We start from the raw sequence: 21,802 nt of genomic DNA, 5'->3' as shown, positions 1-21,802 counted from the left end.
TTTTGGAATTTAGCCATTTTTATTAAAATAAAAACCTTTTTTTTTACACAAGTGTCCTCAGCCTGTGTTGGTCTCGGGAGCCCTATGGTTGGATCAGGGGGAGAGGAACATTGGCAGACCCTGCCATCTCCCCCTGCCCTCAGCAGGAACACAGGTCCTGAACTGGGAGGGGGACTCAGGAGCATTCCTATCCAGGGGAAGTGCCTTTTTCTAGGGCCAGTTATCCTTATGAGGCATCTGTGCGCTGCAATATCTGATTGTCCTGCGGTGTCACCTCCATGTCATAGGAGACCAAGGCCTCAGAGAACTTAAAGGCTGGCTGAGGCTCTCATACCATGGTGGGGGCTCAACACACCCTCCGCTCTCTTTCTGCCCCAGCCTTTCCTGTCTTGATTAAACTGGCCAGAGGGTGGCACAGCACCACCCTCCGCCTGGCACTCCCAGGACTCTGGCCACTGCACAGCCCCAGGGAAACTGTGCAGGGGCTCCTGGAAGCTGTTTGGAATCCTCAGCAGAAGAGAAAGCAGCCATTCGGGCCCTACCTCGGGGTGGGGGGCAGTGGGCAGCCTACTGGTGGCTGTGCCTACAAGGGCTAGGATCCTGGCATCTTGCAGGGACTAAAGGACAGCTTGGAGGGTAGCAGAGATAGAGGCCTAATCTGTTTCCTATAGCCTTGGGGACCTCCTGCCTCCCCCTTCATACCCAGAGCTGAACTGGCACATCTGTCAACTCTGCTGCCCCCTTCTGGCCACACTGCCTGGCGTACCATCCCTGGGGCTTGCAGGGGCAGAGACCAGAGCAGGTCATCATAGGTGAGCTGCATGGCCAGAGGGATGGCCCTTGCACAATGGAACAGGGAACAGTTACAAATTTAATAAAATCTGCCTATAAATTATAGCAGCAGCCCCAGGGCTGTTTGCTGTCCCAAGAAGCAAGAGCTGGGCAGATATTGAAAGATGAACAGGTCAGGGCCAACTCCGCAACCTCCAGGATGGCCTCAGGCAGTAGAGAACAGGTAGAGGCTCATGGGCCAGTGGGCACACAGGGCAGAGAAGGGAGGCCAGGCCCTGAGGGCTGCTGGGTGCCCTACCCATTGAACTCCTCAGTCCAAAGCAGCCATAAGCAGGTGCAGCTCCCGGAAGGCACTGCCATGGCGGCCACTCAGGCTGGACTTGCTCTTGACAAGGCCGCTGATGCTCTTGAGCTGCTTGTAGCACAGGCGACACTTGTGTAGCCTGTGGGCAGAGGGGCAGGGCCTAAGGAGGTTAGCGTGCCCACCATGACCCTCAGCCCTGCGGCCCCAGGGCCTCTGCCATCCTACTCATCCTACCCCTCCTCAGAGAGGAGGACTAGCCCAGGATCCCCTGGCCTTCCCACAGTTGGGGGCACAACGAGCCCACGCAGGGACCCAGGATCTGACTGCCGACCCCATGCCCTGGCCCTGTTTGGGTACCAGCCAGCCTGTCTCTCACCTCTCCTCTCGGCTGATATCAACACCCACAGAGGGTGGGGCAGCCAGGATGTCTGTGATCAGGGGCAGGAAGCGCTGCAGGATCAGCTTCAGGGAAGTGCAGCCTGTCTGGACGTAGCTTTGGGGACAGACAGAGAACAAGGCACACAGACAGGCCCTTTCCACTCTGACCACCAGGGTGAGAGAAGGGCAGCAATGCTGCTTAGCCACCTCCCAAGGCCCTGAGATCTTTCTGGTCCCTGGACAGGCCCCAGCTTCCATATCGCAGGCCTTGCCCCTTACCTCTCATACTTGCTCTGCAGAAGCTTCTCGATCTGCGGCAGAACGGTGGTGCACAGGTCCAGCTTCCACAGGGAGCTGGGGAGAGGCCGGGTGTGGCGCTGACAGGTGGCTCTGCTCCCCCAGCCCCTCCCCAACCCTCTCGGCCACTTACACTTTCTGGTTGACTATGTTCAGGAGGTCCACCACCACTGACAGGTCGTTGATGGCCACAGCAGAGTCTACAGACGTCTGCAAACAGAGTACCATCAGGGGGTGGGGACAGTGGGGGCCTGATGGCAGCTTGTGATGACGATGCAGGAGGAAATAGCAGTCAGGGTGCAACATCCAGGCTCCCAGCACACATGCGGCCTCGTCTCAGTTCAGCGCTAAACCCAGGCAGTAGGAGGAGGGGTGTGGCTAGGCCCCAGGCAGGAGTGGGCACTTACCTTAATGTCACTTGTGGTCCACACAGCCCGCACGGTGTCCAGGTTCTTGTGGCGGCTGGTGAGCACCACGCACATGGTGTCGTGGCCTTTGCGGATCTGTGACATGGCATCTTCATCCACCAGCTCCGCCTGCTGGGGGATCTTCACAGCCTATGGTATGGGCCCAGGTGCTGGCATGGGAGCAGGCGGCACACCTCTGCCCTCACCCCATGGCTGCCACCACACCCCTCAGTCTGGATCCCCACTCACAGGCAAGAAGTCAGAGGCTTTCAGGCCAATTGGCTCATTCCGAGCAGCAGGGATGATGGTGGGCTCACCCTTGGGTGCAGGCGTGGATGTCAGGACCGGGGGCTGGGCCGGGACCTCAAGCTGAAGGGGTCAGAGGCTCAGCAGGCAACCAGGCTGAGACCTCCCCTCACCTCGCACAAAGGAGGGGCCTGCAGCCCCTCAAGCCCCACATCACGCCCTCTCTACTTGGACATACATTTGGCATTGGGCACTGCACGTCCATGGCTGGGCTTAGCTTTGCTGCCTCCTTCACTGTGGCCGTGTCTGGGTGCAAAAGGAAAAGATCATTGGGTTAGGCCAGAAGAAGGGACAGCAGGAAGAGGGCAGGGCTTAGGGAGAATCTAGGTGGCATCTGTAGTTGGGGATGAAGCAGCAGACAGTGGGAACCCAGGGAGAACATCAGCAGCTTGGGGTTCTGGAGAGGCAGATGGCAGTGGACCATTCCTAGTTGTTTAGGGACCCAGGAGTTTCAGAGCCATCTTGTCACTAGGAATGGAGTGTAGGTGGGGAGGGGACACTGGTGAGTAGATGGTAGACAGGAAGTGGAGCAGGAAGAGGCTTTTAGGAAACCCAGCCCCAAGAAGGTGAATGGGAAGACAACTGGTCCCCTAAGGGGAGGTCGGGTGGGGGTCAGGGTTACTACAGGGGATACCCCATGCCCTTTCTCCGTCCTGAGATGTTGCCACTGTAAATCCCGGACTCCCAGCCACGGCCTCCTGTCTCCAGCAGGGCTCACCTGCCCCTGTCCTCTCACTCACCCCCAGCCCCATCTTTAATGGTCCCTAGTGGCCCCACTGTCCGCTGTAGCCTGTGTCCAGAGCAGCCTACCTGTGGGTGGCTGTCTACTGCCGTCCCACACACTGGGGCAGGCACAGGCTGAGCACCTGCTTGCCTTGCTCACACTTAGTCACCGGGACCTTGCCCAGGATATAGTAGGTGTTTTAGGCAGGTGGAGGGACAAGATCCAGTGGGGGAGAGGCTGGAGGTCATACCAAGACTGGGGAAGACTGGGGAAGCAGGGTCCCTGGAGGCCAGGCTCTGCCCTGACTCACCGTCCTCCGGGGGTGCTGGGAAGGGCTCGCTTCTTCGGGGTGGCGTCCGACCTGCAGAGACAAATGGCACTGAAGACTCAGGGCTCTGCCTGTGAGTTACTATGCGGGCGTGGAAGGTGCTTCCGCAGCAGTGTGACTGTGCCCTCAGCCCTGGCCTTCCCAGCCCATGTGCTCCACTCAGTGAGGGTCTCCCTGAGTGCCCAGGTTCCACCCTCAGTCCATGAGCACAGCCCAGAGAGGGCCAAAGGACAAGGGCAGAGAAGAGGGCCCGGGTAGTTAGGAATATGGCTAAAGGGATGCAAGGCTACACCAAGACCATTCCTGGGAAGGACCCTGCAGTGAGCCAGGGACACGGGGCTGCAGGGCAGAGTGGCCTCACTGATGCTGTTCTTGGGCTGGAAGATCTCATTGTAGTCCTCAGCGTTCTGGATCTCGGCCCGGGACTCACGCTCGTCTCTGTCATCATCACTGCTGGGGCTGCGGCGCTCACTCTCTGAGTTGTGCTTCACCCTGGCAGGGAAGGCTGTGGTCAGGCCCACTCCTGGGTCCCCCATGCCCTCTGAGGCCCCGGCACCCCACCTCTGGGGCTTGCTGCAGGTCGTGCTGGGCCGCTCGTAGATGCGCCGGAGTGGGGCACTGGGGTTGGGCGACTGCTCGGTCAGCGGCTGGCTGTCCTGCACAGGGTCCCGGGCCACTGTGCCTGTCCTAGTGACTCGTGTCAGATCTACTACGTAGGAGGAGACGTTGCTTTGGGAGAAGGCCACACCTATCTGGGAAATGAAAGCTGGGGCTGCACCTGGCACCAAGACCCCAGCAGGGTGGGTGGGAAGGAGCAGGCCTGAGAGGAGGTGGGGGTTAGTGGGTGGAGGGCACCTCGGCTCTCACCAGCTGGTCATTGCAGATGGCCAGGTCAGCCACCTTGCCCCAGTTGACGAGGACCACATCGAAGCAGCGCTCGGGCTCCCAGCCATAGACGCGCAGCGAATCTTGGCAGCCACTGTACAGGCAGCAGCCATCTGGGTTGAAGAGGACACTCCTGGGCCAGGCGAGAGTTGGCTGTGGGTCTTGGGGTACCCAGCCCGTTGCCACCCTGGGAATTCAGGGGAGCCCAGGACCAAGAAGAAGCAGTAGCGGGGACAGGAAAGGTCCCTCCATCCCCTATCCTGTGCCTGGAGGAGGGAAGAGGAAGGGCTGGGCCTGCTCATGCAGCTGTCGGTACCTGACAGGCCCTGGCTCTCCTTCGATGCAGCTCACCACCTGGAACTTCTCCAGATCCCAAAAACGGATCGTCCTGAAAAAGGAGCCACATTGTGCCCAAGAGCCAGTGCCCATCAGGCCTCCACACAGGCCTCTGGCCTGAGAAGCCAGCTTCTCTCCAGGTATCTCTGCCCTGGCTGTGGTAGAGCCTGGCCCTGTACAGCCAGAGGGAGGGTGACCATGACTGAGGAAGAGGCCAAAGGCCATGGGTATTCCTGTGTGGTGGACCCACTGGGGCCTTAGACCCTGAATTGTCTGTGAAAATACAGATCCAGGAACGAGAGTTGGGGGATAGGAGCAGGGAGCAATATAACATCAGGGACAGAGAGATGGGGCAGAGACGGGGTGGACCGCTGTGGTGATGTGCTCAGATCCTCACCTGTCAGAGCTACCAGAAGCCAGGAGGTACTCGTTGGGGTGAAACTCTACCACGTTAACAGGCCCCGTGTGACCAGGGAACTCAGACATCATCTTGCCAGCAGTCAGGTCCCAGAGCTAGGGGTGGGGCAGTGGCAGTCAGAGACAAATGAGGCATCTGGCTGTCCACTCTCCTAATCCAGCCCTAGCTCTCTGTCCACAAATCTCCCACTCTGGACAGGCTGGGGCACATAAGCCCCATCAGGAGGGAGGTGAGGACTCAACTAGGGTGTGATCAGCAGATTCCAGGCCCCACACCCACATCTGGCCAGGAGTTACCTTCACTGTGTGGTCATCTGCGGCTGACGCCAACCACTTCCCATCAGGGCTGAACCGGAGACACCGCACAGCCTGGCTGTGCCCCTGAGGAGGGAGGACAGTGCACAGACCTCACCCGGGGGGCCTGGGCGGGGCAGGTTTCTCCCCTGCTCTTCCATCCCAGCCCCGATGGTGCCTTCCTGGGGAACAGGCCTAGATGTATCCCCAGCTAGGAGATGGCAGACAGGGACATTTCTCCACATGTAGCCAGACTCGCAGGCCTGCAGGACACAATGTGGTCATACCATTTAGGAAACATTTTATGGCCCCTTTGGGAGAATAAAAGTACATCTTTTAATGTCTGAGGCTCTGGCACCTCCAAAAGCAAATAGTTCAGCACAGTGCTGCCAAACTCATGTAAGCAGAACCCCACTCACCTTCCAATGTCAGTTACCTGCCTGCAAAATCAAGTGCACAGCAGTTGGATAAACACGGTTATGATCTAGGGAGTGGTGGAAAGCCAAGGGGTTGGGATGGGCCACCCACAACATCCCAGTCTGCTCTAGGCTCTAGGCCACAGTCCACATCTCGCCCACAATGGACTGCAGTCCTCACCCCATGCTCAATGCCACAGACTAGTCATAGAGACTGAAAGGATGCCGTCCTTACCCTATACCGGAAGACACAGCCTTTCCTTCTGATGTCCCAGAGCTGTGGGGAGAGGAGACCAGGGGCAGTGTCAAGAGAGAACCTAACTAGGAGCCTGGGCCAAGGGCAGAATGCAGTTGTGAGCAGAGAGGGGGCTCAGGGGCCTCCAGGACTCAATAGTCACAGTGACAGAGACCTGAACACCGCTCACCCCAGCTGGGCATTCCAAGCCCAGTGACTGGCGAGTGCCTGTTTGCCCCCTTCCCAGGGCAGGCGTGGATGCTGTCAAGGGGGGAGGGTGCAGATGGAAGCCCAGCCGTCAGGCAACTCACTTTGATGCTTGTGTCCTGAGAACCGGAGGCCACGAACTCGCCATAAGGGTGGAAATCCAGACTGCAGATGTTGGCTTTGTGTCCCATGAGTGTGCGAAGAACTGAGAAGACGAGAGAGAGTGGAGGCTGTGGTGTGAGAGCAGGTGAGATGGAAACCAGGCAGAGCTGCAGGGCGCAACTGTGTGTGCGTTTCAGTAGTAACTGCATAGGAAACAAATCAGCTAGAGCTCCACCACCATAACCGCTACTGTTCTGCTTTTCTCTTGCAATGACAGCCAATCCTCCCTGCCTGAGACACTGGTAGGGAGATGGGGAGAGGGGAGAGGGAGGGACAGAGGGAAGGAGAGTGTTCCAGCCCTGGGAACGACTGTTTGGTCAAAAAGAGAAATCAAGAAAGGATCTTCAGAGGCAGCGGCGTCTGAGCAGAAGTCAGTGGGTGGAGGATGAGGGGCCCTGGCAGGTAGGTGAAAAAGTAAGGGCAAGGGGCAGGCATGGCTGGACTCTCACATGGCCCTTGGGGTGACACCTATCTAAGGGAGAGATACTGGGGGTATTGTCATGGCAAGTGGAGGCAGTAAGAACTGGGAACAGAGAGGACACAGCCTGGGCTGGGACCAATCACCTATCTCTATCTAGAAGCCACACCTGCCACCCTTCAAGCTTGCAGGCAGCTTTCAAATCGGTTCCATTTGTCTTGCTTTCGGAAAGATTTTTACTTCTGCTGTTTGGATGAAAGTGACCAGCCCAGGAATGCTGGGCCAAGGAGTGTGAGAGTCCAGCCACTCTGAGGTTTGAGTGAAGGTGAAATAAGGTAAGTTCTCTGTGGCAGGAGGTATTCAAGCCTCCAAATGTATTTTAGACACAGGAGTGTTGAGACCCAAGCTCTGGATAAACCGAATGAAGTCTACTGTGTGATCGTCCCCCTCCCTTGACATTGGGCCTAGGCTCGGGACTCAGAAAAAACTGGGATCCATCCTGGCTCTGCTCCTTGCTTGCCACGTGACCTTGGATAATCACTCTCTGAGCCTCATGGGTTATGGTCAGAACCAAGTAAGAAAACGAAGTGCTTAGCATACATAGGCTGGGCATGTACTGAGTGCTCACTAAGTGCCAGTTATAATTATTCCTGTCTGCCCCACACACCGGACCTTTTCTTTTCTCCTCCCCCAGAAACATGTGCCTTGCTTCTCCTTCTCTGGCCTCAGTGACAATGCACCACCCAGATCTATGGCCATCTGGAACCTCCCTTGTCCCCAGGGTGTCTGGTGAGCACTTGCTGAGCAATGTCGCTGCATTAGGTCACCGAGTCCCTCCAACCAGGCCAGGAGGTAGGTGAGGGCTCCGAGCACAGTTGCCAGCCCGAGGCTGAAGAGTGGTGTACAGGGCTGGAAACTGGGCCCGCTCTGCCACTTCAGCGGCACCCTTCACAGTATGCTTCAACTACGAGGGAGGGGTTGATGCTGGGGCCACAAGTCCAGGGCCACTGTCATCCTCATCTGCCTGAAGGACACAGTCCATGTTTCATGTGGCCTCAGTGCAGGGCATCGGGTGCTGGAGCTGGGACTATGCCCCTTCGCACCAGGGAGTACGACTAGGTGCCTACCACATCCATCCTGTAAAGGTCCAACTCAGCCGCATCAGCCTCCTTGCCCTGTGCTGCCAGGGCCCCTCTGCTGGCTAAGGAGCCCCAGGTACATGCTGCCTACTCCATGCCATCCCTAATCCACTCACTTTGCATCTCCCAGCCAGGAGACTGAAGTTCTGCCCTGCCCTGCGCAGTTGTGGCAGGTCCCACCCCTGCGTGGGCCAGCTTCTTAGGGCACTCACTGCCTTCCCTTCCTGGGATCCGCTGGCTGGCCCGCCCTCACCCGCAGGCTGTGCTGGGGAAAGCAGGCGGACCACATTCTTCCGAACTGACTTCTGCCCCTGCTTGCTCAACTCTTTTGGGAAATGTCCAGACTTGGTCAGAGGACCCTGGAACTGCAGAGTAGAGAGCACTCAGGTGTGCCTGCCCTGTGCAGGGACTTCCCAGCCTCTCAGTGGACTGGCTGCACAGCCTTTGTCTGAGTCTTCCTGCACTGGGCTGATTTCAAGGTAACTAACATGATGGGTGGCTCTGAGCCCTGTCTGCACCTGGCCTTTTGTCACTGACATGCTCTGCTGAGTGGGGTGGGCCTGAGGTCCTAACACCTCTGCTGAGGGCCAGCTTCTCTTCCATCTGGGAAGCTCCCAACTCAAAAAAGCAGATGGCAGAGTGGAGAGCACAGGGATGGGAGTCCTGACACCAGGATTCAAGTTCCAGGTTCTGTTGATGAGAGGGCCCTGCCAACATGGCTCTGCATCAGAACCTGCTGGAAGCTTACCCAACACAGGGTGTAGGGCCCACCCCACTACCAACCAGGCTCTTGGGTGGTCTGGGGCCTGTGTGAGAAGCTCCTGTGCAGCAGCCACCTGGGAACCAGTGCCCCGGAAGCTGAGGTCTTCAGTTTCTATTTCTTAGCCCCTCAAGGAATCACTCATGTGTCCCTTATGAGTGAAATACTGTGGCCAACAAGGACTGGGATGGGGACACAGCATTCTTGGCTTCTCCCTCTGGTCCCTGTTCCTCAGTGAATTGTCAATGGTTATGTGCGTGGATTCAGATCCACACAGAAGTTTCTGGGGGCTGCCCTTAACCCAAACTGGTCACCTTCTCATCCTGGGCATGCTCTTTGAAGCCTGCTCGAGGCCAAAGCTGTCTGAACATAACGGCCCTGGTCCTGGTGTGGCTGAGCAGCAGGGCCACGTGCCAAGAAGCAAGGCATGCAAGCTGTTTGTCCTCAAGGGGTCCTGGAGCTCTGTCATTCTTCAATAGACACTTGCAGGTTGGGCAAGTGTCACTCGAGTTCCAGGGGCACTGTCCTTCCTGAAGACCATTTGTATAAGACCACTACCCTTCTGGGGCAGAATGAACCTCACCACTGGGTTTGCATGGCTGATGGGCACCATCCTGCAGCAGATGTGGAGATGGACCAGAGGCAAGGCCCAGGAGAAGCTATAAGGTTCAATCAGGCAGAAGGGACTGTCTGGCAAAGGCAGCCTCCGCAAAGCCCAGACTCTCACAGGCTGTGGAAGATGACCTCCTGCCTGGCATACCCGGAAGCAGCAAAAACAGAAGCTCCATTTGCAAGTCCCATGCTGGCCTGTGCCACGTTCCACAGAACACACCGAGTTAGCCAGCAAAACTGAAAAATGGGTGAATTCCACATATATGTTCAGATTTCCAGATTGTTTTGATAAATCTGCAGGGCTGGCAGTGCTGTACCTCCTGCCACATGACAATGGCCACTGAGCCTGTGTGGCAGCCCACCTGCAGGGAAACCAGGGGGCCCTGAACTGACAGCAAGTTCCAGACTAAGAGGACCCAGCGAGGAACCAGCTCAGGGATGAAAACGGACCCTCACCAAGGCTTGTGTGAAACATCACAATGCTGGATGCAGCTCCTACAAGCTTGGTGTGGGGGAAGACAGGAAGGGAGGAAGCAGATACTACCTAAGAATGTGACCTAACAATAAATAGCATTGGCCCAGACTCTAAGAGGCAATGGAGCTGCATCTTCAAAATCCCGAGGACCAATTATTTCCAACCCAGAACTCTACACGCAAACTTTAAAAGAGAGGAGTAGAACAGTCACTTTTGGCCAGGGACAGCCACTAACACTGTGCCTGCCAAGCAACCTTTCACAGTAAGCCATGGGATGATGGGCTCCATCTCTGGAGGAAGAAACCAGGAAGATGATGCCACACAAGGGGCTGGGAGGGCTTCACCTCTCCATGCTCCCAGGCACTAGGACCTGAGGAACACAGCTCTGAGAAGAGACACCTGGGTGATGGGATGGGCTTGAAGGGAACAGGAGGTTTACTCTTCTGGTTGAGAATCTGGGATGAATTGGTAGCAGAGAAGAAAAGAGGAACACTTATCAACTCCAGGGAAATCAAGTTATAGAAATAAATGTAACCAGTTGTGAATAACATTCCTGGTGCCCTCACAACAGAAATGCTGACCACAGCTGGGCATAGGGGGGCACGCTTGTAATCCTAGCACTGGGAGGCTGAGGCAAGTGGATCACCATGAGTTTGAGGCCTGGATGACATAGTGAGCTTAAGGCCAGCCTAGATTACATAGCTAGACCCTGTCACACACAAAACAAACAAACAAACAAAAAACAACCAACCAAACAAACAAAAACACTGACCACCTAAATGGTGAAAATGGGAGAAGGGACAGAAAAATGTGAACATGGGGTTGGGGTGGCTGGGAGAGCCAAACCTTTGTCTCCCATAGCAGGAAGTATTTAAGGTACACATTTATTAAAGAAGAGAAAAAAGAGATTGCAGTATCACCTTGTTGTTTAGAAACGAGGATGCTGCTGGCACAATGACAGGTGAAGGACAGAAAAGTGAGGGTTTGGAGACTGGGAAGGAGCGGAACAAAGGCTTCCTCTTCCCATCATGACTGATTCTAGAACCACCTGCCTGGACGCTAAACCACATATTTAAATTTCTATCAAGAAAAACCAAATCAAGACAAACATTACAAGCACCAGAAGACCTGGCCACCTGAGGCACATGTCCCTGAAGTAACTCAGCAGGGCTCAGTATGGGCTGCCCCAAGTTGGGGGACCTGCACCCCAGTTCTTCACAGCTCCCCCCACACGGCCACCCACTCACTCATGTGTCCTGCAGGGTCCCCAGCAGCAGCTGATATCTTTCCGGATTCCAAATGTAACCCCCTCCCACCCGTGCATCTGCCCTTCCCCATGGTTTGTTCATTCAGACATTCTCGGTGCCCCTCAGTGCCAGCCGCTGAGGTGACAACAGCCCTCGCTGCTGCCAGGCTAACAGGCAGGTGCCCCCCCCAATCTGGTCACATGGAAAAAGTGGCGCAGCCCTGCCTGAGCCCAGGCATGTGAGGAAGGACAGTGAGAGAGGGCCTACTTTTGGCAGCTTCCAGGTCCCAGATGCGGATGGAGCCCGACTGTGAGCCGGCCACAATGAGCTCCTCGGGGGTGTTGAGGCGGACACTCTCCACTGGGGACGTGTGACCCGTCAGGCTCTGTGGAGAGAGGGCGGCAGCTTCACGGCACTGCAGGGACACCCCTAGGCTGCTGTCCTAAATCCGGGGTCCCAGGGAAAGACTTCAGCGAGGAGTAGCTAAGGGAGAGGCTGCTCCGTGGGGCCCTACGTGACCCTCCTGCAGACCATTTCTGCACGACCAACTCTCCCAGCTACAGCTGCCAGGAATGCAAGGCAGCAAAACCCCACTCATCCTCCAACCACCTCCCCTGTTGTTCCTGGTATGGGTGTCACCTACAGAAATGGCCCTGGGCCTCTCGAAGGGGAATGGCTCATCAAGATAAAGAAAGGGCCTTAACCAGGTGTGATGGTGCACACGTGTAATCCCAGCACTTGGGAGGCTGAGGCAGGTGGATCACAGTGAGTTCCGGGTCAGCCTGGGCTACATAGTGAGTTCAAAGCCAGCTTGAACAATATGATGAGACCCTGTCTTAAGAAACAGATAAATGGACACCAATCCTTTGGTCCTGAATCCAGATGACCATTTTCTAGGCTGCTCGCATCCCCACTCTGTCCAGCACTGCACTCAGCGGGGAAGCTATGGCAGGTTCACCTCACCCCTTTGGTTTCCTGGCTCAGGGGGCTCCCAGCCCAGTCAGGGACCCTGCTATAGACCTAGGAGGCCAGGGAGTGTCTCTGCTGGAGGACAAGTGGATTCTCACCCACCCAGAGCTGGCAGAGCTGGGTTTGGCTGTACCTTGTCTCACCACTGAGACTGGTAGGTGCCAGCATCTCCAGCTTTCTGGAGAGGAGGCTGGAAACTAAGTCCACGGGGTCTGTCATTCTTTGCCTGGTCCCGGCCACCCCAAGGGACAATGGCGACTCCATTAGTGCTTGTTAAAATGACATTTCCACTGGGAATTGGGCAGGGGATCTGCTCCTCAGCAGATCTACCCCCAAGGCCCAATACTTACAGGCAGCTTGTCTGACTCCCACACAGCTCTGGCAGGGGTCTGAAGGGGTACAAACTCCCTGGACCACAAGTGGGTAAACCCCACCCATGTTAGAAAGGCACATTCCCTTTAAACCAGCAACTCCATGTTGGGGAGCTAGCCCTTGCCATGCGCAAGCCCATGAAACATCACAAACCCAAGGTTATCTGCTGCGCTGAGTCTTGTTGGCTAAGTGGTGGTGTCCACAGTTTCCTGGTCAATGGAAAACTATGTAGCCACTGAAACAAATGAGACCGTGGGGTGTAGTGGTACATGCCTATAATCCCAGCATTCTGGGAGTCTGAAGCAAGAGGATTATGGCAAGTTCAAGCCCAGCCTGGGCAACTCAGTATCTTAGGAAGACTCTGTCTCAAAAATAAAAAAGGGTGGAGATGCAGTTCAGTGTGAAGGCATTGGATTCAACCCCCATACATACCAAAAAACAATAAGGCACAACTTTCAATCTGATAAGAGACTAATCTCCATGAGACTTTTATGTAAAAAAAGATGGAGAATGGTATTTGCAGTATGACACCCTCTGTGTAAAAAAGGAGGGGAGGGAAGAGATAATACATTTGCTTGTCTGTGTTCAGAATAACACATAGCAGGGACATAGCAGGGAGTCAGGGAAGAGAGAAAGACTTTACTGTTCACTATCTTTCCAATGTTGAGCCACATGAGTGTCCAGTTTACTCAAAGATAAATAAATGAAGGAGACCATCTGCAGAGGGAGTGCCACAGGTATAAATCCCCAGGCGGCTCTGTGATACCCAAAGCCAAAGTAGATGCTTTGTGATGAGTGAGGGGATAGAGATATGAGTTAAGGTCAGGTGGGGACCTGAAGGCTGCATCTGGTCCGAAGAGAAATCTGATGGTCAGGACCAGACTTCACTGTCCTGCTCAGGAAGAGTGTGGGTCAGTTCAGGTCCTATTTCTGATCTCTGTTGATTTTTTTTTTTTTCAAGTTGTGTATGTGACTGGCATTTAGTGGGGAAGAACCCTTAAACACGACAAAGTAAAATCAAAATGGAATGTCAATTCTGATCTCAGTGAAGACTGGCTTGTGGCCTGGGTAGGTCTAACAGAAACACTGAAGTGATTATGTTTCTACTGATAAATGTCACCTCCCACCATTTTTCCTTTATGTTTCTTTGATCAAGAGTCAAAAGAATAATAATTCTTTGTGTTGGCAAGTATGGGGGGGCGGGTTCCTATGCTGCTGGTGAGAATGTAGATTGGTTTCTGGAGGGCAATTCGGCAAGATGTTTTGAAAGCTTTTTAAAAAGTACACACCCTTGGATTACATGCAGTGATCACCAACCCACTGAAAGGTCTGGGTAGACAAGGATGCTCACCACAGCGTGGTTTAGCAAAGCCAAAAACCTGGAATCAGACTCATGCTGATAACAGGGTATGGTGAAGCTAATTACAGCTCATCCTTACAGTGGAATACCAGGAAGCCATTAAAGATTGTGTTGTAAAAGAATATTTGTTGACATAGGAAAATTCTCACAACATTGTTAAGTCTAAAAGACCAGGTTACACAAGAGTAAGATAGTAATTGGAAGATATTTTTTATGTATGTGTATTTGTGTATTTCAACACCTAGAGAGGCACAGATCAAAATACCAACTGTACTGATCTCGGAAAATAGAACTGTCTGTGATTAATTTTATGTTTTTCTTCCATTATGCTTTCCTGCATTGTAAGGCACTTTCTAGTCCTGCACCTGGTCGTATAACCAGGAAAAGCTGCTACTAAAGAACTAGCTCCCTCACTAGCTCCAACGGGGCAAATCCTTTTTGTGAAAAGTCGGGAGTCAAAATGACCATCCCCACATAGGTGACAGGCTAGGTGGGAGACACAGCCTTTTGGCTCAGCCGTGGACCAGGGGCTTATATGGATTTCCCATGCGAACTCAAATTCCGTCCCACAGCCAAGTGGCTCCCCTATTCATGAGAGCTGGCCACCATCCCAGCCATCCTGGGCCTTCCTGAGCAGACAGCCAGGGGTTGTATGACAGTGTGTTGTGTCCATTCCCTGCCTGGACTGGCCTCAGAGGATGGGTGTCTTGGGCTCTATGGTGCCTGAAAAATCACCTGTCCCTTCCCCTGCCGCAGACCCCGTCCCCATCCCTACCACCCTGAGACTCACCATGATACAGTTGGGCTTGTTGATGGACCACAGGTTGACACAGCAGTCATCCCCGCCTGTGGCCAGCAGCCGTCCCGAGGCTTTGCCCAGCACCAGTGAGGACACATTGCTGGCATGGGCAACAATTTCTTCTACGTGGAAAAGGAGGGAAAAGGCAGTCAGAGGGCTTGGATGGCCTGTGGAGGAGGAGTGGCTCTGCTTGGCCACCACCGATAGAACCAGAAGCTGTCAGGGCTGAAAGACCATTGAGCCTCAGATTTCAGTCATTCTGTCCTGCCTCAAGGCCTCCTGAGCTCTTCTTTTTATGCACATTAACCGGCAACTGACTGGACTGAACAGATGGCAAGGCCCTCCACAGCCACAAATTCAAACAACCGACAGTTAAAAATATTTGGAGGAAAAAAATGCACGTGTACTCAACAGGTACAGACTTTTTGTGTCATTATCCCTAAATACCACATGGTAACAACTATTTACATAGTGCTCAAACTGTACCAGGTACCACAAGTAACCCAGAGTGGCTTAAAGTCCACAGGAGGATATGGGTCGGTGATGTGCAAATCCTGCATGGTTTCATCAAGCCACTCGGCATCTGTGGAACCTCAGTTTCTGAGCACAGGGGTCCTGGAACCAATCCTACATAGATACCGAGGACAACTACTCACCAAAAGTTGTTGTTTCTTTTTTTACCCCCAAAAGAAAATGTAACACCACTGAGCTGCACAGGGGCCGGTCTGAGCTCAGCTAGGTGCCACTGTGGGGCCTCAAAAAAGCTGCCTAACCTCTGAAGGCTGGTCCTTGCCTGGTAAGTGACAACAGTCTGTCCCGGGGGGTGCTGAAGGTCTGTGAGCTGGCCTGAGCTACTACTCTGAAGGGAGTAAGTGCTTGTGGCTGTTAGCAGGATAAGGACTGGTTAGCAAGACAGGGGGCCACGGGGTTTCTGAGGCGGTGGCAGAAGGCAGCAGACAGACAGATAGATGGGTGGGGGGAGGGCTGACCAGAGACAGATCAGAGATAAGACCTATGGGCAGCTACCAGGGCCCTGGGCTGCAGCCGAGAACCTCCAGGAGCCTTGTTAGGACTCTGAAAAAAAAACAAAACAAGGGTGAGGAACTAAAAGGTGGCCCAGGCACCCCCAGCCAGTCCCTGGGTGAGCTCTTCCCAGGAAGGAGGAGGAGAAAAGACAGGTCTCCCCACAGAGGCAAGGGAAAACCCCAGGTGCTGACGCCCCGAGGCAGCTGGGAGGCTGGCTTGGTGATGCGGAGAAGGGTGTCACAGCTTCCGCAGGGCCCTTCCTCCACCCCAGCTCAGGCTCCACCCTGCCCAAGTGGCTCTGGTGCAGGCTGCAGACCACAAGGAAGCTGGAGAAGGGCCAGGAAATCCCAGCAGCACGGCTCAGAGGGGCTATCAAAGATGCTTAAGGGTTTGACCCTTCCCAAGAGGGCCTGGCCAGGGCACCCAGCCCAGCAAGGGCAAGAGCTCCCTGCAGGTTCAGACATCGGCCATCTGGATCCAAGGAAGCTGGGCCCTTTTCTAGTGCTCATCTCAACAGCAGAGCCTTCTGTCCTCTGGACACTTAGGGACAGGGGCATGGGGCCCTAGCCACAGACACTTGTGTGTTCAAGAACTTCTGCTCAACCCAGCAAGACACCAGTGTACCTGTTTTCTAAGCATTCTGCTCTCAAGCTTTGAGCCCTGTCCCCATCTCAGAAGCCACTCTCTTTCTGCACTGCACCTCTCTCTGGACCCACCTGGAGGCCTCCATCATCTGTCCTGGCTCTTCCACTTCCCAGGGAAGTTCTGGCTAAGCTCCACCTCACTGGGCCTCAGCACCTCTGGAGGACCCTGGAGGACCCTACCATGAGTTCATAACACAAGTACTTCCAGGGCCTAGCCCTGGGAGGCTGTGGGCAATGAGGAGAAAGGCGTCCTGCCTTTGAGCCAGTGTGACCAGATGGTCCCTGGGCCAGGCAAGGAACTGAAAAAGGCACAGACTTGAGGTGAAGCCTCCTCTCTCTAAGCAGCTGAAAAGATGGGCAGATGTGGGGCACAGCTGAGAGCTACCCCTCTAGTCTGGCTTGAAGGACATGCCTGGGACCTGATTTTAATGCCAAGAGATCCACATCCTCAGCATGTCCTCTGGCAGGACAGATGACAGCTGCTGTACTGCCCACCCCATGGTGCAGGCCCTCAGCAGTTTCCCAGGCTCCAAAGCTGGGGAACGCTTTGCCTGCTGCCAGGGGAGCTGAGGACTTGTATCTCAGAAGAAAAGTGCAAAGAACCGGGCATAATTGACCTAAGATGGCCAAATTCCCTCTGATCCCTACCAGACTCTACAGCCTCAAGGAGCCAGCGGTCATATGGCTTCAAGCACCTCAGGCATCTTATGACCAGGGAAACCACTGTGCACATGAAATTGTCAGCAGATGCCCAATATATCTGGTCACATCACATTACTTCCTGTTAAATACACTGAGGGCTTGGCCTTGCCTTTAACATAAGGTCAAAGCCTCAAAAGGGCTATGGTCATGAGGCCCTGCAGAATTCACTAGTGTCATCTGGTACCACATTCTCCCTGCCACTGTGCCACAGGTCCTGGCCTCCCTTAAGTACTTGTTATACACCAAGCTTTCTACCTCAGGGCCTCTGCGTTTGCTGTTCATGCATCCCTGCCTCATCCCATATCATCTGCTACCCGAAAGCACACACACCAGCATGCAATTAGAGGAGGATTGGAAATGGGTGGATGTGATTAATCAATTCCTACCTGATGGTCTCCCCAGGTGGGACTCCCGTTGTATAATGACTTTGTCTATTTTGTCCTTCACTGGCTCATGTACAGGAAAGACCAGCTGTTTAAGCATGAATATATAATCCTGATAAAATCAAAGCCACTCTGTGCAAAGTATACCCTCCTTCAAGAACCTTTATAAAAGGGTTGTTCACAGCCTAGAGCTTTCAAGAACTGAAAATAGCCCACACTCTCACTTTACAAATGAGGAAAGTGGTGAAGCCTTACCCCCAGCTCATGAAAACAGCTCAGGGAGTATGCAGCAGAGGGTGGCCAGGTAGAACACATCAAGTCTATGCCAACATGTGACAGCTGGGGTAGGGCCCACTGTGGCGTCAGTGTGTAGAGCAGTTCTGCAAACATGGTTTTGGGAACCTTTGGGATCCTCAAGATCCTTTTGGAGGGCACAAAAGGACAAAGCAATTCTGTAATACTACTAACATGATATTTGGCTTTTGGGCTCTCATTTGCTCACAAGCACACAGTAGTTTTCTAGAAGATACATGACGTGGTGACATCATCAAACAGTGTCACATTTGATTACACATTCTTGGGTTTTAGAAGTCCCAGAAATGTTTCTAACAGTGGTAAATAGTGATAGGTGTAAATTCCATGAAGAAAAGCACACTGAGGCCTTCAATTTTTAAGAGATAAAGGGTTGGGCTGGGGATTTAGCTCAGTGGTTCTGCTGCCTGCCTCAAAATCACAAGGTCCCAAGTTCAATCCCCAGTACAAAAAAAAAAAAAAAAGAGAATAGAGGGTCTTGGATCAAAGTGTTTAGAAGCACTAGCATAGTGATGATGGGACTGAGCTCGTGCTCACCTACATTCCACAGCCCTGTCAGTGTCCCTCTGCCCACCCCTCCCCCTGCCTACCTCTCCACTCCTACCTCAAGATGCTCTCACTTGGCCACAGAAGTCTGACTCACAAGATGTCCAAAATGCCTAGAATAGCTCAGGATTTCTCATCCCATTCTTCCTTATCAGGCTAACTGGAAATCATACACTAAGCACTGTATAACATTCACGATTTTACTTGAATCTCATAGCAACTATAGAATGTTACATGTGACTACCTCATTGTACAGACAAGGAAATTGAGCCTCAGAGAGGTTAAGTCACCTGCTCAATGTCACTACCAATCTAATAAGTGCCAATTATAATTTCCATCTTGGTCTATCTCACGACAAAGTCTGGGGTCTCCCTCTCTCCCAAGAGGAGATGAAGCTGTGAATATGTGCTGGCCAGCAATAAGCAGCTAACAGAATAAATGAGGTAAAAAATGGGGACAAGGGGAAAAAATGAGAACCAAGACCTGGCATGTAAAGGTACAAGATCCCAGTAATGAATGTAGCTGTACTGTCTACCTAGAATGTACCAATAAATTCAATTTAAAAAAAAGAAAAATGAAAACTACTCACGCAACTTCCAGGCTGTCTTGGTGACCACCGGGGTGGCCATCCTTCAGGGGCTGGCACCTGAAGCCTCACCTACAAAATGGACTGTGCTTTCTTTGTGGGGTGGGGGTGGATCCCCCCCCCGGATCCACCAGTCAAGTTGGCAAGGAGTTCCCCCACATCCAGGCAGAGGAAATGCCTCTTCTCCTGGCCCTGGACTGCCTGGTGCCTTTAAATCATCCACAGTAGCAACAGCAGCAGCCTGTCCGCATCTGTCAGGATTCCAGATCATGGAATGTCAGGCTTGAGCCATCACAGTTCAACACTTGGCTGGAAAAACAGAGGTGATGGATTGTTAGGAAACACTTGGTATGAGGAGCAGCTTCCTGTATCATCTCTAAGGCTGCCTGATAGAGTATTAACCACCAAAGCTGCCGGAGTCGGCAGCTGCAAATTGGGTTTGAGAATCTGCAGAGGGGTCACCTCAAGCAGAATGCCTTAGAACACAGAGCAAAACAAGCAGACGTTATGGAGGCAGCTCTGTTCTCCAAGATGCCGGCTGCCTAATATGCAGCAGCTGCAGTGGGGCAGGGAGGATCAGGTGTCTGCAGTCCACAGATTTCTGGGAATCACTGTTTTCACCTGATGTATAGGACGGGGGCTGGAGTCAGATGATAAAGCTTAGGGGCCTATGATAGGGAATCCAGCGACAACCATTGAACTCTCTCTCTCTGATGACAATCTCAAAGAGGAGCCTGACGGTCCAGTCTTCTGGATCCTGGCAAGGAACTACACCTGCACCCTTAAATTCCCAAAGACAGAGCTGGGATCTGGGCCTCCTCCAGTTTGGGCGTGAGTCGAGGTGACTCCTCAGCTCTAAAAAGGCCACCTCATGGAGTCTCCCACCCGCTTCCCACAGCCACTTCACTTTTTCCCACAAACCATTTGCCCAGTATCCCCTTTCCCGGGCCCTCTGTTCTCTCACTTCGCCGCCGCTATCGGCGTCTCCCATTCATTTATTCGCACTCCTGTTTCTCGGGCTCCTAGTTATTACCCATCCTTCAGCGGACCTTCAGCTCCGCTTCCGGCCTCCCGGGCTTTCCCCCTCCGGCCTCCAGGCCAGCCCCGCTTGACTCAAGGCTGAGGATGATCCCTCAGCCTCGCCAGATCCTCCCTCTTCTCGAGCCATGCGGAGTACAGGCTCTAGCCCTCCCTGCAGCCCCAGTTCTCTCCTGCAGCCCGGTCAATCCTGCGTGGCTTGGCCTAGTCCCCAGACCCATCTTCCTCTCACCCCACTTGCCCACTCTACCTGCTGCAGCTGCCGCTCCGGAGGCCCAGGCTCTGCTCCAAGAGCGACCCCCACTTGCTTCCATCCCCTGCCCTGATTGGCCGCTGCTTGACAACCGACCCTCACAACAAAACCTCTGGCCTGGAACCCCGCCCACCTCACCTAGCTCACCAATAAGCTGCCACAGACGCTCCACCTCCCTCCAGGACTACCAATGAAAGCAGGCTCTTCTGCCGCTTTTCGTAGGTACCCGCTCCCTTTTCCTTCTAATCACGAGTGAGAGTCGTTCAAGAGCCGCCCTTCGGTCTCTAATGAACCAATGCGGGGTGCCATTTTCTTGGCCCCTCCTCTACCTCACGCTTTCTCACTTCCTTGAACCTAGTTTGCTTTTAAAATTTGCGAGATGCCCTCCAACGGCGGCTGCGCCAATCGCTTTAGCAAACGTCCTGGATTGACCAGTCAGAGCTTGCATTGTTGGAAAACCACTTTTCAAATAGCCAATGGGGAGTGGACCTTAGGAGCGGCGTGAAGCCAAAAATCTTCCATTTTGGAATGGGGCAAAACAGCCTTAGCATTTTGCCTCCTCATTCCCTTTAACTGCAAGCGGTACCTTCAAGATCTGATGACTTTGCTTCTCTTAGCTCCAGATGCCCACCCGTTTGAGTTCTCCCGCAGAAGGCCTAGACGGAAACAGCGCCTGATTTAGGTTCGAATTGCACTGCCGCCTCCGGGGATAAGCAGACCGGGGCGATGCTGCCCTGTTGTCGAAAGACTCCCTAGCCGCCCAGATTTTCCTACACTCACACAACGCTGGTCGGGCCGTTTGGTTCCAGTACATGCACCAACGCGCTAAAGGGTAGGAATTCCTGTTCCCATTTACAGATGGAGAAACTGAGGCCCCAGTTAAAATGCTTGTAAAAAACAAAACAAACAAACAAACAAAAATCCCACATAGCCGAAAAGTAAGGGCCCCAGGACTGGAACCTTTGTTCCCAAAGCCACAGCCTGGGGGATTCCCTACTAGACGTACCCACCACCAGGAGCCACACTAGAGGCAGAGGGGCCATGTCCCCGACACGTCGTTTCTGTTTGGAAATTATTGGAAAAACTAATTAAGAGAATGACATCAAGTCCATATTGGTCAGCCTGCATTCCCCTCAACTTTTTATAAAGAAATTTGAATTACAGAGATAATTTGAAAGAGTACCATGATAGCACCTAGATTTTGACACTTGTCATCAGTTTGCTACATATGCTGTATTTTTTCCAGAACCCTTTGAAATTTATAAATAACATCACACTTAAATCCTGAACGTGCAGCTCTTTAAAATGAGGCCATTATTCTACATAACCATTATTACACCTAAGAAAATGTGTCCTGTCAGTCACCTCCCCCAAATATATTTAACACATTTTTTTTTTTTTTTTTTTTTTTTTTTTTTTTTTAGTAGGACCTGGTTGGAGGTGTCACTCAGTGGTAGATTACTTTTCTAGAAGCTCTGGGTTTCATCTAAATTTCTTAACCAGGAACAATCAAGATTCAACACACTTGACTCTTTTAAATTCATTGTATTTCTTTTCCCCAAGCTTTTTATTTTAATGTATTGATCTCTTGAAAAAATGAAGCCATTTACCTTGAAGATTGTCCCACTTCAAGGATTTATCTGTTTTCTTCTAGTGTAATTTTTCTTGCACTT

At 53.2% G+C, this 21,802-nt stretch overlaps 1 protein-coding gene across 2 annotated transcripts; it reads right to left on the bottom strand.

Annotated features, from left to right (window-relative positions):
* On the bottom strand, positions 1-20,238 carry Katnb1 (katanin regulatory subunit B1). Of its 2 annotated transcripts, XM_010617228.3 has the most exons (20): positions 20,127-20,238; positions 18,842-19,147; positions 14,631-14,761; positions 11,407-11,524; positions 6,431-6,531; positions 6,120-6,161; positions 5,472-5,555; positions 5,155-5,270; positions 4,738-4,809; positions 4,404-4,554; positions 4,098-4,288; positions 3,898-4,028; positions 3,519-3,569; positions 2,663-2,730; positions 2,428-2,547; positions 2,179-2,328; positions 1,905-1,981; positions 1,754-1,828; positions 1,473-1,589; positions 1-1,235 (listed from the first exon to the last, which is right to left on the bottom strand). In XM_010617228.3, the coding sequence occupies exons 2-20, from the start codon at positions 18,879-18,881 to the stop codon at positions 1,103-1,105; spliced, it is 1,968 nt and encodes a 655-aa protein (XP_010615530.1). In that variant the 5' UTR covers positions 18,882-19,147; positions 20,127-20,238; the 3' UTR covers positions 1-1,102. The 2 variants fall into 2 exon arrangements, with proteins under 2 accessions (XP_010615530.1, XP_019062051.1); XM_019206506.2 differs by lacking the exons at positions 18,842-19,147; positions 20,127-20,238 and adding an exon at positions 17,650-17,957.
* Positions 20,239-21,802: the final 1,564 nt, after the last annotated feature.

The sequence above is a fragment of the Fukomys damarensis genome, unplaced genomic scaffold (assembly GCF_012274545.1).
Source record: "Fukomys damarensis isolate Sample0158 unplaced genomic scaffold, DMR_v1.0_HiC HiC_scaffold_32, whole genome shotgun sequence".
NCBI lineage: Eukaryota > Metazoa > Chordata > Mammalia > Rodentia > Bathyergidae > Fukomys > Fukomys damarensis.
The sequence above is the reverse complement of the archived record's forward strand: the minus strand, read 5'-3'. Positions and strand labels throughout refer to the sequence as shown.